This window comes from Neovison vison, chromosome 12 (assembly GCF_020171115.1).
Source record: "Neovison vison isolate M4711 chromosome 12, ASM_NN_V1, whole genome shotgun sequence".
Taxonomy (NCBI): domain Eukaryota; kingdom Metazoa; phylum Chordata; class Mammalia; order Carnivora; family Mustelidae; genus Neogale; species Neogale vison.
Window position 1 is genome coordinate 37,655,732 of NC_058102.1, and position 15,482 is coordinate 37,671,213.

General features: G+C 35.0%; 1 protein-coding gene across 12 annotated transcripts in view; it reads left to right on the top strand.

The window, feature by feature from the left end:
* Window positions 1-15,482, top strand: part of PPFIA2 (PTPRF interacting protein alpha 2) — a 486,729-nt gene that overhangs the window by 286,111 nt on the left and 185,136 nt on the right. For all 12 annotated transcript variants that reach the window (XM_044229065.1, XM_044229070.1, XM_044229067.1 and 9 more), the window contains 2 exons: window positions 3,264-3,365; window positions 13,611-13,775. In XM_044229065.1, coding sequence (XP_044085000.1) covers window positions 3,264-3,365; window positions 13,611-13,775 — 267 coding nt within the window. The remainder of the gene's footprint in view (window positions 1-3,263; window positions 3,366-13,610; window positions 13,776-15,482) is intronic.

A 15,482-nucleotide genomic window follows, 5' to 3' on the forward strand; every position in this document is an offset into this window, starting at 1 on the left:
TCACCACCTGAAGTCCACAGTATACATTACCCTGGATAATTATTTTGCTCTTGGTGTCGTACATTCTGCTATGGGTTTAGACAAATATATAATGACATGTATCCAACATTACTCCATGCAAAGTAGTTTCACTGCCCTAAAAATCTTTGTTCCACCTATTCGTCCCTCTTCCCCAACCTAACCCCTATCACTGACTGATCTCTACAATTTTGCCTTTATCATGTGCTTGAAGTCATACAGAACCTAGACTTTCTAGAATGGCTTCTTTCACTTAGCAGTATGCAATTAAGTTGTCTTGATAGCTCGTTTCTTTTTAGCATTGAATGATATTCTACTGTCTGGATGAACCAGAGTTTATCCATTCACCTACTGAAAGGCATCTTGGTTGCTTTCAAGTTTTGGCAGTTATGAATAAATCCATTATAAACATCCATGTGTATGTTTTTGTGTGGACATATCTTTTTTAACTCCTTTGGGTAAATGCCAAGGAGTGGGTTTGCTGGATTACATGAGTGTATAGTTTTATTTAGTGATATACTAGTATTTTGTTGCAGTTTTATTATGATTAATGAGATAATCAACATATATTGCCTGGCAGAGAACCTGGCATATTATAAGGGCTGAACCAATGTTAATTATATTTGGTGTCATTATCATCTCATAAACGATATATAAAACTCCGTTCATTTTGACAGTAGATACAGAAGAGAGAAATGTCAGAGGGAAAATGTAAAAACATTTGATGGTTAGCTCTATATGAGGCATCTGCCTCTACTGCAGTCCCGGATACACAGAATGTGCTTGTCTAATTCATGTTGCTGTGCATGGAAGGTATACTTTGCCTTGGGCCTCTTAGTTCCCTTACTTCCTTTGGACTAATTAGGAAGGTTAATACAGGTAATTATAAGTAATGGTTTTCTAATTCCTCAGATAAGGGGAAAAAAAAGGACTGCTAAATGCACTTCAAATCTGAATCATATAAACCTGATGAACAGCTAGGGTCACATGGAATAGAGAAAAAGCACTACTAGACAAGTGGTCTGGAAAGCAATGTTCACAGTCAAACTCTGTATGGGCTGTGAACTTAATGAACTTGGGTTTGAGTCTTAATATTTCAGTTTCCTCGGCCATCAAAAGGGAATGAGACTCACCCACTGGTTATTTAGAGAGCAAGATGAGATAAAGAACTTCAAAGTAGTACCTGAAATTTTCTAGGAAGTTAATAAATTTAAAATTAATCTTAATACATAGAGACACCAAATAGCTTGCTTAGATTCAGTTCCACGATAATAAATCCAAGGTCATCTAGCACCAGTAACATCATGACCAATTTCTATCCTCAGTTTTGAATATATGATTGCTCAGTGCACTTACAGATTTGTATTTTCTGTTTTCTAAACATAAAAAGCATATTTCTCCATTGTAGAGAGTTTTGATGATAAAAATACATAGGAGGAAGCAAAACCAAACCAAACCAAACCAAACCAAAGCTCACTTACTATTTTAGTACCTGGAAATACCGCATGTTAAAATTCAGAAATATTTCCTTCTGATATTTTATCTTTCTATAGATCATAAGCTAAATCTCTAGAAAAATAAACCTAGATATAGGTTTTTTAAAAGTGGTCTGATGTTAGAGATTTAATTTATAGTTTGTTTAATAATCTTAATAAGTATAGGATTACTTCTAAAGGCCTCTATGTTAAAACATGTAATGTGGCATCGTCATTTTCTTTTGTCCATCAAAATTATGCTGTTTTTATAAAGTTTTGGTCTTTTTATGGAAATATTCATTGTTTTCTGCTTGTTGCTTATATCCATTCTCCACTAAAATAGAAAGCCCAGAGACTATCAACAGCATTTAAGCAGGCAGCAATCAGGGGAGAAAACATTTATCTGTAATGCCAGCCTAAATGTAACAATGAACACTTTCATCTTGATTCTAAGCTCCAAGTTACTCTGAGGTCTTTGAAGTACCCACTTGATCTAAAGCCACTCAGAGAGAAACTCAGCAAAATAAGTGGTTTGAAGCAAACAAAAATATAAACCCTAAACCTTTTCCAGCTTTGCATAATCATCATATTCATTTACTTTTGGCTGAATTTCCCTTTATAGAGTTTAGATTAACCATAACTGTCTCCCTGATTTTCATTTTTATTTTTCATCTTCTGACAGTGCCTCCTCAGCATGGAGCTGTTTTCCCAAATATTTAAATATTTGACAAGCATCAGTTTTATTACTGAGAATCAATTTAAATGACTTAATGATTTAATGATAAACATGGGCCTATTTACTATTTTTCAAAATCACTTTAAAATAGTATTTGCTTATTAGTTAGAGTAGCCGAATAATTGAATTAAGTTTCTTGATTTTCTTTTTATGTAATCTGTACTGTGTCTAAACTCTCTGCTTCATGGTAAAAACACGCAGATCATACAATTTCAGATCTTATTTTGGGGAGGCCATTGAAGAATCCAAATTGTCATTTGTCACGTGGAGAGAGGATTACTCCAGTACCCCAATATTTTTTTTCTAGCAACATTTAATCCATTTTCATTTATAGAAATTGAATACTGTTGAGCAACCACTATGTCTTAGACATTGAGAGTGTGGCAATGAAGTCAGACAAAATCCCAATTCACATGGAGTTTATTTTTCAGAGAAAAGGACAGAACAAGCATAAATTAATAATTTGCTGGATGATGTTATTAACTCTTAGTTACTTATTATTTTGTAAGAGGAACATTTGCTTTATCTTGTTAACATACAAATGAACTTCTTAATCCCTGAATAGCATGTTTAGTAACATATTTTGTGGTTGTTGTTGGTAGTGGTTTTATTTTGTTTTGTGTTTGTTTTCTGATGACTTAGTTTGAACATTGCTGTATAGAAATGAAACTATAAGATTTTTGGAGTTGTTCACAAAATTAGCCAAAATTAAATCATTCTGTATTATTAGTGTATCACCATAGTTATGTTAATTTCAATGTGCTGTATCTGATACATTTTGAAACATATTATATTCACTCACCAAAGCAGCATATTACAATAAAATGTAAATGTTAAATATCATAGGGTAGCATTTTCTCAACATTGGAATCAAATTAATTTAACAACAGCAATATATATAGAGGCCAATCATTGAAAATTCATTATTCCCATTTTTTACATTCAAGTTATATCTTGATTTTTTTTTATTCCCGTTGAAAAAATTTTTTTAAAATATTGAAATATGTCTTCAAATATTTTTATTCCCTTTTCAGGAATTTGCTGCACTGACAAAAGAATTAAATGCCTGTAGGGAGCAACTTCTAGAAAAGGAAGAAGAAATTTCTGAACTTAAAGCTGAAAGAAACAACACAAGAGTAAGTATAAAACTGCATCTGCTTGGAATCGATTTCTTATACAGTTCAGTGGCTTACTTCTCTATACTCATAAGAATATAATCATTTAAAAACTTGAGGAAGACTTTAAGCAGACACCAACTCATAGTCTGTTACTTAAAGTAACAAAGACTATTCTACAAAACTCAAAACAGGAAGGCCAGAAACCTAAATTACAGTCTCAACTTCCAAATCACTATGTTGCCTCAGAAAATGTTTTTATTCCTTCTGGCCTTTGCTTTCTTTAACTTTAAAGAGAAGGACTGGATTTTGATAGTCTCAAACTTTCAAACTATTGTATTGGTGGAGGGGGCCAATACTCCAAGACTGGAGGTGGGCAGAGAAGGAGAGACTTGAGAGGGTATGAGTTTCCATTATGGGGTGATGCGAGGAAGTGGCTTGGCATTGGTCCTCACCTTGTTAAAATGTATAAAACCGCTGGAGCAGAACTCTCCTAATTAAAAGAGGCATAACTTTTCTATTTCGGAAGATGATTGAGGAGACTTCCAGTTCTGATGTCATGATTTTGACGGACTTGACTATTTTCTGCTCTTGGAAACCCATGTCTTCTTTCAGTCTCATGCCCTGTGACAGTGAAGTCCAGAATTTGATTAAAGATGCTATTTTTTCTTGTTCAGAAGAAAAAGTCACTAAATTTCATGAAATATGTAAATCACCAGTTTACCTATAACTGAGAACAGTTTCTCTACCAAAAGAATGTGGAGGAGAAGACACTTTTGTGTGGATATGTAGTTCAATTTCAACATGAAGTAGGTGAAAAATATTTTCATTGTTAAAACTCTGGTAGATCAATGCTAAATACTGAGAAAGTGGGGTATAGTTAATAGTGTATTCATTTGGTGATTAGTCTCAGAGAGTAACATAAAAATCATAGCTCCACAAACAGTGAGCTTGTGCCTTTAATGAGGAATACCATGTATCAATAATGGTTATATGATCAAACTCAATTTATCTCCTTCATCAGGGTCTTATTTTATGGTAAAGAAAGTCCACCCAGTATACAGACAAGGAATTGGTTTTCATTGAGACTATGATAAGCCAGTCATATGGACTGCCTCAAATAGAACATGACAAGGACAGTTTATATCATCTTATCAGGTGTCAGATGATTTTTTTCTATTTCTTTCTCCCTGTTGGTATCTTTTCTCCAACCTTGATTTCTTACTTGGAATTTTTTCATGCAAATTTAAAGGTTACTTCTGCCATGAGATTTGTTCTTCCCTATTTCAATATTTTCCATTCTAATGCTTTAGGCTACATTCCCTGATGTAGCACAGTATAGCCAAATGTAAAAGTAGGATCGGGAAGCTGAACATGGTAGGAAATGTAAACTTCTTGGTAGACTTTCAACTAATTCTCATATTTAAAATGCACCAGAAACTCTTCTTTTAGCTGTGTATTTTTCCTTTATACAACTTTTTCCCCCCTACTGTCCTTTACTCCTTTCTGATTTCCTGTGAAGGATATGTTATAATTATCCCCATTTTCAGAAAAAGGCAGATAACTTGCTGGAAATTAGGCAGTGAATAAACAGAAGAGTAAAGAGATTTGAAAGCTAAGGCAGTCTAACTCCAAAACCTGTGCCCTCAGCCGTGAGGCCATTAGCACAGTTATGCAAGCTCGATCCATGGAGGAGCACCTGGGTGGCTTAGTCGGTTAAGCATCTCTTGATTTTAGCTCAAGTCATGATCTCAGGGTCATGGGACAGAGCCCCCAATCGGGCTCCGCACTCAGCTGGGAGTATGCTTGAGATTCTCTCCCTCTTCCTCTGCTCCTCTCCCCAAGGTGTGTGTGCTCTCTCTCAAATAAATAAATAAATCTTAAAAAAAAAAAGTTAGATCCATGGAAGTACTCCAAAATTGACAAGAGCTTAGAAAAGACTTTGCCCTAAGAGTAACCCATTGCAGTATGGAGTGCATCATTCCTTCCTGATTATGACTAATTTCAGAGAACTAGGAGGTCTGGCGGCAGCATCCATACACTCTTCACTCTATTACACTCCATGAGGCCCAGAAGTACCTGTGACTGTTGCACCTGCAGAGGAACCTTGGTGGGGATAGAGGCAGTAAGGCAGGCTACACTTGCGATACCTCTTCAGGGGTCAAAGTGAGAAAAATACAGATACTAAATTCCATTAGGGTAATAGAATTTGAAGTCATTAATAAATGCAACTTTAAACATAAATAATAGTTACTTTGAAAACATGAATAAAACTGGAAAACAGTTTTTCCACCCTCCTTAAAGCAGTGGTGTGGAGGACTTTTGTTGTTGATTAGGGAAAATAGAGAAATAGATCTACGAAAACTTCTCTGTGTAAACTATCAATTATATAACAACTTCCTAAGTTACATAACCACCTGTCAACCTCCCCACCACACAGAAAAATATCCAGGGCTAAAAATCAGACATACATTCTCTCTTCCTCCATAGTGCCGTCTTAAATTTGCCAACTATAATACTTTTTATAGTTTTTATAATAGTTTCTCCTTCTACATGTTCTGTTTTTTGGGTTTTGTTTTGTTTTGTTTTATTTGTTTCTTGCTATAAACACCTACTTATTAGTCATGGAGAAAGAGCAACAAGCTAGTATTTCCTTCTCACACCTAAAGAGAATTTGATTGGTATTATACTGTAAGGAAGTTTAAAGTAGGAGTGTCTCAATTTCCAGAGTCCTGATACCTGTGACTCTCTTTCCATTTTGACTAGTTAACATATGCTAATGAACTGAGACAAATAACACAAAAGAAGACAGTCCACAAGGAGAACTCCTCGAGGATAGAGTATGTGTGTTAATTTTGAATATCATCAAAAACAATAGATGAGAAAGGGCTCTACTGTATAATATTTGAATGAATTATATCTTGTCCAAATAGAAAATAGACGTTTCAGAGGAAGTTCAATGGATAAAGTTTATCTGATGTATCAAATAATAAGAATGATAATATTATATAGCTAACATTAGTTACCTGTGAAATGTTTTCTTAAGTGTTTTGTATGTTTAACCCACTTTGTTTATCCTTACAGCAATCTTATTATCCCCACTTAACTTATGGGAAAACTAGCATATAAATAATTTGCCCAGGCTGCCACATGGCTTTTAAGTGACACATATAGGGACTCAACTCCTCAGCTTAACCACTGGCTATGTATTTAAGAACACATATACCTAATGTCACTCACAAATCATACATGATACAAGGGCTCATGTTTAGGGAAAAACAGAGTTTGTTCATTATTTTATAGTTCAGTTCTAATGTTCAGTACTTTATTTTGCATTAATTGTATGCGAAGTAATGTATGAGGTATTTATTCTGATGTCAGAGCTGAAAGTTTTAGCCATTTATCATTTTGTCGCTATAGCAACACCTGGCTCCCAGCTCAAAAAATATGAATGAATGAAAGAAATGAAAGTAATCACTATATTCAGCTGACTCAAGTAATTAAATTGAGGACATCCAAATAAAATCATTCTAATATTAATGTCTGTACAAAAATAGAAATTTCAAAAATTGTAGAGAATATTTACAGAAACATTCAAAAAGCTTTATTATTGGGGCACCTGGGTGACTCAGTTTGGTTAAGTATCTGCCTTTGACTTTAGTCATGATCCCAGAGTCCCTACATTGAGCTCCCTGCTCAGTGGGGAGTCCGATTTTCCCTTTGACCCTCCCCATTCTTGTTCTCTTTCTCTCACTCAAATTAATAAATAAAATCTTCTTTAAAAAAACTCTATTGTTTAATATTTTCACACGTGTAGAAAAACTGATTAAATAAAATTTGTTATTTCTAAAACTTCTCTGACCATACTTAGGCAAATTATATGTATAGAAAATAACTTACTCCTGTCATTATTTCAACTTAACTCAAATTGACTACTGAACCTTACCATATTTTGAATTAATTAATGAAAAAGTAAAAGAAAACCAGGAATATTAAACTAGTTATTATTTCTTAATATCAAATTTTTATTGTTGCTTTAGAACTGTTTTAACTGTTTTTGTGGCTGAGTATCTCAAAGAAAGTTTTTTATTATTGGCAGTGTTTTAGAAAGTAGCTATTGTGAGGCTTTGAAAAAGAAGTTACAAGGGGGCTCAGTTGGTTAAGCCTCCAACTCTTGATTCTAGCTTAAGTCTTTATCTCAGGATCATGAGGTAGACCTCCTGTCAAGACCCAGGATGAACCTCAGGTCAGGCTCTGCACTCAGTATGGTCTGCTTGAGATTCTCTCTCTCCCTCTCTCTCTTTGAATGAGTGAGTGAGTGAGTGAATGAATGAATAAATAAAATCTGTTAAAAGAAAGTTAAAGCTGTTATGATTTTAAGAGCTACTCTTAATGTTAATTATAAATAATGAAGCTGTAATTTCCTCTTACAGGTCATCAACTAAAAAACTTAATGGCCCTTAATTTAAGTTAAAGATTTAATTTTTTTTTAAAGATTTTATTTATTTATTTGACAGAGAGAAACCACAAGTAGATGGAGAGGCAGGCAGAGAGAGAGGGAAGCAGGCTCCCTGCCGAGCAGAGAGCCGGATGCGGGACTCGATCCCAGGACCCCGAGATCACGACCCGAGCCGAAGGTAGCGGCTCAACCCACTGAGCCACCCAGGCGCCCCTTGAAGCATTCTTTACCATGCCTTTACTTTTGTTTTCAGTCATGAAATTATATAAATGAACATTTAAATACAATGAGACAACTGTCATAACTAAAGAGAAGCTTCCCATTCTTGATAAGCCTCTGTCTACACTAGTTAATAAAATCCCTCCAAACATGTTTCCTTAATGAATTGAAAGTGCAGTCCAGTTGAGAAAGAAAGAGCTTCATAGCCAAGGCAGGTAGAGATACATGTGTGGATGCAGGTGTACGGATATCTGAAACTGCTCTGCTAGGGTATGATAAACAGAAGAGGGACTGGACATATGCCCTCCCAACAGCTATTGCAGCGTGGGATTCAAATATCTACATAGAACCATAGGGAACTGTAAACAGTAGTTCAGAGTAGAGGATGTTGAGTTCACTGAGCATAAAAGCAACTAATTTACGTTTCTCATTCTCAGGTGTTAGTGTTGTGTTCTGTGGCCATATGACAGCAGCTGACATTATACTGAATTCAAATCTAATAAGAGGTTGTATAATTTTAGAAATTTAGTTAAGAAATTTCCAATGATGCATATGTACATATGTACATATACTATGATACATTTGCATATATGCAGGCTGTGGTCATTTAAAATGAATCCTAACATAGGATTAGTGGTCATTTATGCAATCCTTGTAATCCCTTAGCTAGACCAAAGATAGTGCCTTCTGCAAGACTTATTAAATATTAGATTAAAGTGTAGCTCCTAGCAAAGGTGTACAATTAGTAGCTTGTTAGTGTTATCTTTGTGAGTTCTTCTTTATTTTTCGTTTATTTTGATTTCTGAGCTTAGTAGCCATGGGTATATGCTAGATTTGAACATTTTGGCCTCATTCTCCAGAATAGATAACTTACGTTTATCTTACTTCAATTCAACAAATGAATATTGACATATATTCTATAGAATATTTTTCTAAGTATTGAGGAGTGTTGAGGATGAGCTAAATTGTTAAGCCTCTAAGAAATCAGTTTTATATTAGTAACACATTTCTTGGTTTTATTATTATATGTTATAACGTTTTATATTATAACATATACATATAGATAGATAGATAGATCTGTATATATTATCCTAATTGCATAAAACAGTGCAGCTTAACTGTTTTAATCAGGAAGACATTAAGGAGTATAAGAAATCTCCAAACCTAGAAATCTCCAATCCTAGTTTCCATGCACAATGCCTAGGACCATATTTCTTAGCCTTGTGAGTTTTCCTTACATTCCTAGTCCTAGAAACATGTAGCCTCTGCTACTACCTGTGCCAACAAAATGGGCCCCCAGCCTAGCATGGTTCCTCACTGGGCTCCCTTCAAGATCTGTCCTGTGTGGGTGGCTCTGGTTGGATGACTCTTAAGTCACATGTCTGCCACCTAGTGGTTAAACATGCCAGGGAAGTGGTTTTTGTTTCCAGTATTGGGAAGATGATGTTCAGCATTCAGGAAATTATCAAAGATGGAGGGTATGTACAGAAGATTTGGGGCAACCACAAATACCAAGACTCGACTACAACCTAACTTTTATTATACTCTTTTCCATGTTAAAATTCTAACAACAGCAGTACTGACATATATCTATCTACCCAACAATACAACGTACTTCTTTTTTTTTTTTTCTTTTTTAAAGATTTTATTTATTTAACAGACAGAGATCACAAGTAGGCAGAGAGGCAGGCAGAGAGAGGAGGAAGCAGGCTCCCCACTGAGCAGAGAGCCTGATGCAGGGCTCAGTGCGGGTCTCGATGCGGGGCTCGATCCCAGGACCCTGGGATCATGACCTGAGCTGAAGGCAGAGGCTTTAACCCACTGAGTCACCCAGGCGCCCTGCAATACAAACCGTATTTCTTAGGCAAAAACAAAATCACCTTTTCTCAAAAAAGAAGATACATGCATCCAGCTACGTGACCAGGGTTCTTCCATTTGTACATTCCTGCTCTTAGTAAATCTCAGTCGTGTATTAATATTCTGTAGCTTATGGACTACTTTAATGTTAATCAGAATCAAATACCCAATATAAAATAGAATAAAAGGGGAGAATAACTTAATTTTCATTATGTATGTGCTATAATAAAAACAACAAAAAAGATCCTCTCTTCTCCAAGTGGTTAAAAAGTCCTATTGCCTATTATAAATTCCAATTCTAAGCCTTCATTCCTGGACATCTGTATATGAACCAATATATACTCATCACCAACTCTAAGTATATACTAATTTCAGGATGGTAGCTCCCCAGCCTAGCCATGTGTGATCTCCAAGAAAGAATTAAGATAGACTCTTCCTTGGATCATTTAACCATTTGTAGGATCACCTGCTTCTGAATGATATGATAGCACGGTGAAAGTGGGCTGGGAGCATTAGTCAACTGCATTACTCCTTTCACTGTAAAATGCATGTTCTTTTTTTCTCTTTTTTTGTTCAGAGGTAATGTCATATATGATAAGACTGTTAGCAAAAATCTGATAAGATGGTATTGCTAGTCGAAGCAGAGCCATTAGAGAAGGCAAATCCATATCCAGAAAGAAAACATTTATTAAATTAAGAATAGAGTTGCCCCCTCCTTGATGGAAGGGATTTGCTGTAATCTCCTTGCTTCAGGGTAACTAGCTGGTCTCTAGGTATACATCATGAAATAGGTTCAGAATTGATGGCTGCAGCTAATCAGTTGGCCCTTCAGCTGTGGTGATAAACCCTATCAACCTTAATTGTGAGCAGCCCATTTTGCCAGGTCAATGAGTAACTTCTATCCCTGAAACCATAGGCACTTTTTTATGGCCATTGAGCAAATGTGATGGCGGCCAAAGAAATAGACTGATACCCAAAAGGTGAATCATTTTTGTCTTTCAGATTATCAAAAACCTCTGCAACAGAGGGTACCAAAGAATTAGTCCTTATTTCGAGCTAATATCCAAGACATTTGGTATTCTCCTTTCCCGGGAATAATGGTTATAGATACTTTTAGAGAGGATCTTCTGAGTAGCTCTTGTTTCATAACAAACTATCCCAAAACTTAACATCACAAACATTTTACTGTACTCAAAGATTCTGAGTCAGGGATCCAGAAAGGAGAGAACATTTGCGCTCCCAGCTCTGATGACTTGATGACTAGTGACACTGAATGTGCTGGTAAATGTTTTTTTTTTTTTTTCCACAAGGGAAAAAAAAACAAAAAACAAACAAACAAAAAAAACCCATTCATCTGTATAGCGTTTGGAATTCCCATGGTGTAACTATTTCCAGTGTAGCTGATTTCCAACTACCAACGTGATGTTACTGAATGCAGAGCTGGGAAATGATGCATAATTGGAACCAGCCTGTAGCATCTCTACCATTCAAATACAATAGAATTAAACAACCCAAAGAACATGGGATATTTAAGAATTTCATTAAAAACTTGGAATTTAGTAATATAATTAGGAAGTAATACATTTTGAGTGCTTATCTTTTAAAATATTTTTATTTAATTATAAGCTTACATAACAATTATTGTGTTTTAACTACTGGCTGCCAGAAATCCTGAGAATTAGCCATCGAATTAATAATAAATAATAAATAATAAATTTATTATTTATTATTATTTATTATTTAAAGACATCTAATAATAATAAATCCTGAGAATTAGCCACTCTAGCTGTCTCACTCTGCTATGAGACAGCTTTAGCACACCATTGCAGGGGATAACTTGAATATCTGGGCTTTGAAAGGTTGACTGGGGAGCCAGCTGTTAGGTTATAGGGCTTTGTTTCAACTTAACCCTGCTTATCTGATGTTGGTCTTTAACAAACTCTGCTCTAACCACACCAGCCTCCTTCCAGTTCCTCAGGAAGTCAGGCCTTAGCCTGTGTTGTACCCTTTGCCTAGAGTCCTTCATTTGGCCAGCTCTTTCTCATTCTTTAAGTCTCAGTTTAAACATCACCCTCTCAATGAAACGCGCTTGCTGCCCTAGGCAAAGTAGGTCTCTCCTCTTTACAGCTCTCATAACTCTATTTCAGGGTTAAGTTCACACAAAATCCCAGAACCCGTTGGATTTAACCAATGCATACATGTATCTGTAGAATTCAAGAGAGTAGAAAACCAGGAGTATAATTAGGGATTGATCAGTAAAAGGAAAGCTCTTTGAAAATATTGTGTCATCATCATACTGAGGAACTATTGATATTATTTTGGCCCTTAAATATGATCCCTACCTACTGATCTATATACATTTAAGATCTTGGGTGTGTCTGTTCTTTTGTGCCAATGCATGGCAAAGTTTTCTGACACTTTGAACCATAATTAGTGATGGTGAATGGAGAGAAATTTATTTATTAAGGACTAAGAAAGGTGACACTAATATGTGACACAGAATCTAACAATGACATTGTGAAAACCAAAACGTTTCACTACTTTAGGAAATGTAAGCTTTAGGAAAAAGCCTGCACATTTTTTTTCTTTCCTTCCTTCCATCCCAGTATCTTATATCTTCTTTTTCCTTTTTTGTTTGAGTGATTTCTACTTTATTTTACCTAGACACCATTTGTTAGCCTATGCTTTTCAGTATCCTTCTGAAAATCTCTCCTACAAAAACTTCCTGCTTATGTATTGTTGTTCCCTGGCAGAATCTCAATAACTGAGAAGTTAAACCAGCAGGTGGTTTTTTTTTTGTTTTTGTTTTTGTTTTTTTAATGTATCTTTGTTTTTAGCAACTGAACTCCCTTTATGAAACAAAACAAAAAGTGAGGCCCTAATTCACAAAACGTTGAAAAGTAAAATTTCTTTGGAAAATGTTAAAACAGACTGAAACAGTCTTCACTGGACTTTCTCCCGACTTAATCATGGCTCCAGAGGCTACTCTGGGTGAATGTAGGTTCCAGAGTAGACAGTTTAAAAAGCATGCCCTTTGACCTCCTTTTCCTGAGTGATTATTGCAAATCTTGGTTACTGTATCCCAGTTGATTGCATATATTTTTCTATTATTTGTATTTCTATAAAGAATTAACTGTGAATAAAATCATTGGTGATTTTCCCTATAATCATTAGAGCAACATGTGATTGTAACCATCACTGTAATCACTCTACAAATGTGATTATCACTAGAATCACATTCAAAGCAACATGGTGATTATATTATGCTCACTACCTTCTTTGCAAGACTTTTTCCATGACCAAATGTAAATTTAATTGGTTTTGACTTTTAATACTTTTTTCTTAACACAATCATCATGCATTGTGCCATGTTCTTTAATAATTATTATATTTAATCACATGTTCTATTGTGGTGTATTTCTACTGAATTAATACTGAATTAATACTGAAATTAATAAAATGTCTAAAAGAATGGATCAGACCTTACATGATATTTCTTAAATGAGTAATTTGTTATATGCTAGAAATAGGACTTAACTTTAATGTAATTAGGAACCCTGGTTTAGACTCAGGTTTTTGCTTCTTTGCTGCTACCTGTGATAAAATCGGAGACTGTCATTAGATACTATGCAAACCTGCAATCGTTTACAGTAGTAGTTATGAATATTAGTGACTCGTGTTCTTAAGATAATTATGTTTACGATAATTGCATTTTCTGTTAAACCCAATAGCTGTTACTGGAGCACTTGGAATGTCTCGTGTCCCGACATGAAAGGTCACTCAGAATGACAGTGGTGAAACGGCAAGCCCAGTCCCCCTCAGGAGTCTCCAGTGAGGTCGAGGTCCTCAAGGCACTGAAATCTTTGTTTGAGCACCACAAGGCCTTGGATGAAAAGGTATAGTATTGATAAAGGATTCTTGCAATTGTATGTGTCAGTTATACCTCAATCAAGCTGAAATGTAAAAAAAAATAATAATAATAATAATAAACTCTATCTACTAATTCTAAAAAGTTCTAGTACTGACAAAAGACTTCAAGCTTAACAGTGCTTTTGTCATCAGTATCTAGCTCCTTTTCTTCATCCCTTGACTCAACTGACTCCTGACGTAAATCAGTACAGAGAAACCCATTTGAATTATAGGAATATCATTTTCTTAAGTGCAGCTGGATTATTGTGTGTGTGTGGGGGTCATACGCATAACCATGTTGTTTTTATTGGTGCTGAATCTATGACTTATCAAGTTATACTTGTATTATGGTGCATTACGGGCCTAGTCCAGATGGCCATTTGAAATTTAATATGGTCGTTCAGTCTCCCTCTCTCTTCCTCTCTCTTTCTCTTCTTCTAGTGGGTCTGAAGTGCATGTCTATAGATGCCAACACAGGGCACAGCTAACTGACAGTTTAACATACATTGAGGTGCAAATTGGATGTACTCCAACCTTTGGAGATTAATATTGGAAGCAAACTTTTTTTTTTTAGATCTCTGATATCTTACTTCTGAATATACATTTTGAAGAGTCTCTGCATATCATAAGCATAAGGTATTAGTGGAAAAGCTTGCCTTAGGTCTTTTTAAAAGTAGCAATAAGCTTTTCTTAGCTGTTACTCATATAACTTCTGCTGACATAAATAAGCCAATATGATGATAATATCCTTTGGAGATTAGTAAGGCTTATGACATGATTTTAATTTTGTCAAATGTTAAAGAATTAACTTTTTAAAATTAATAAAGCTTTGGGATTCTGTAGAGTGGGAATTGGGGCACTTCATTAGAAAGTACCTGACAAGTTCTGAGTATTAAAATCCAAATAAGGGATTATTATCCAGTTATATCTAGGTTTCGAGTGTGCAGACACTTGTGCTGTAGTTAATATTTATGTACATAGATACTTTTATCATTGGTCTTTCAGATGTTCTTTCAGTGGGGATTATGTGAAGTATGTGCAAAAGGATAACTATAATTCTATCTTCTAGATTATTAAGAAATCATAGCTTATTTTCATTGTAGCTGTGAAAGATAAGTAGTTTATGAATAATTTTGAATAGAACAAAAATTGATATTATATAAAGACCCTTGATAAATATATGAAATATCAGATGATCAATTTATTTAATGTTTAGTTTTACATTTCCTTTCTTATTACGAAAGTACATTGTTAAAAATTTGGAAGACTATATTTATGGAATATCTATTATATGTAGGACAGATATTTGGCCACGCAAAAATAGATCAGACATCCTTCTTGCAATTGAAGAGTTCATAGCACTAGAGATTCATGTCCGTAATAGGTGATGTTAAGAAAAAGTATGTACAATGCATTATGGAGCAACAGAAAAGTTGTGACTAATTCTACTTGAGAAAATGATGAAATATTCAAGAATGCACAGAGGGGAAGACATTTGGTCTAAATATTAAAGAATGTGTAGGAATTTTTGAAGCAGAGTCATAAAGATGCTCTACACACTAGAATCAATATGTAAGATAACCCAGAGATGTAAGAAGAACATGGCCTGTCCAGAGAAAGTGTAATAGTTTTGAATGTCTTTAATGAAAGTGCTTGAGAATGTGTGAATTTAGATGTTCCCTGTAAGCATTCCC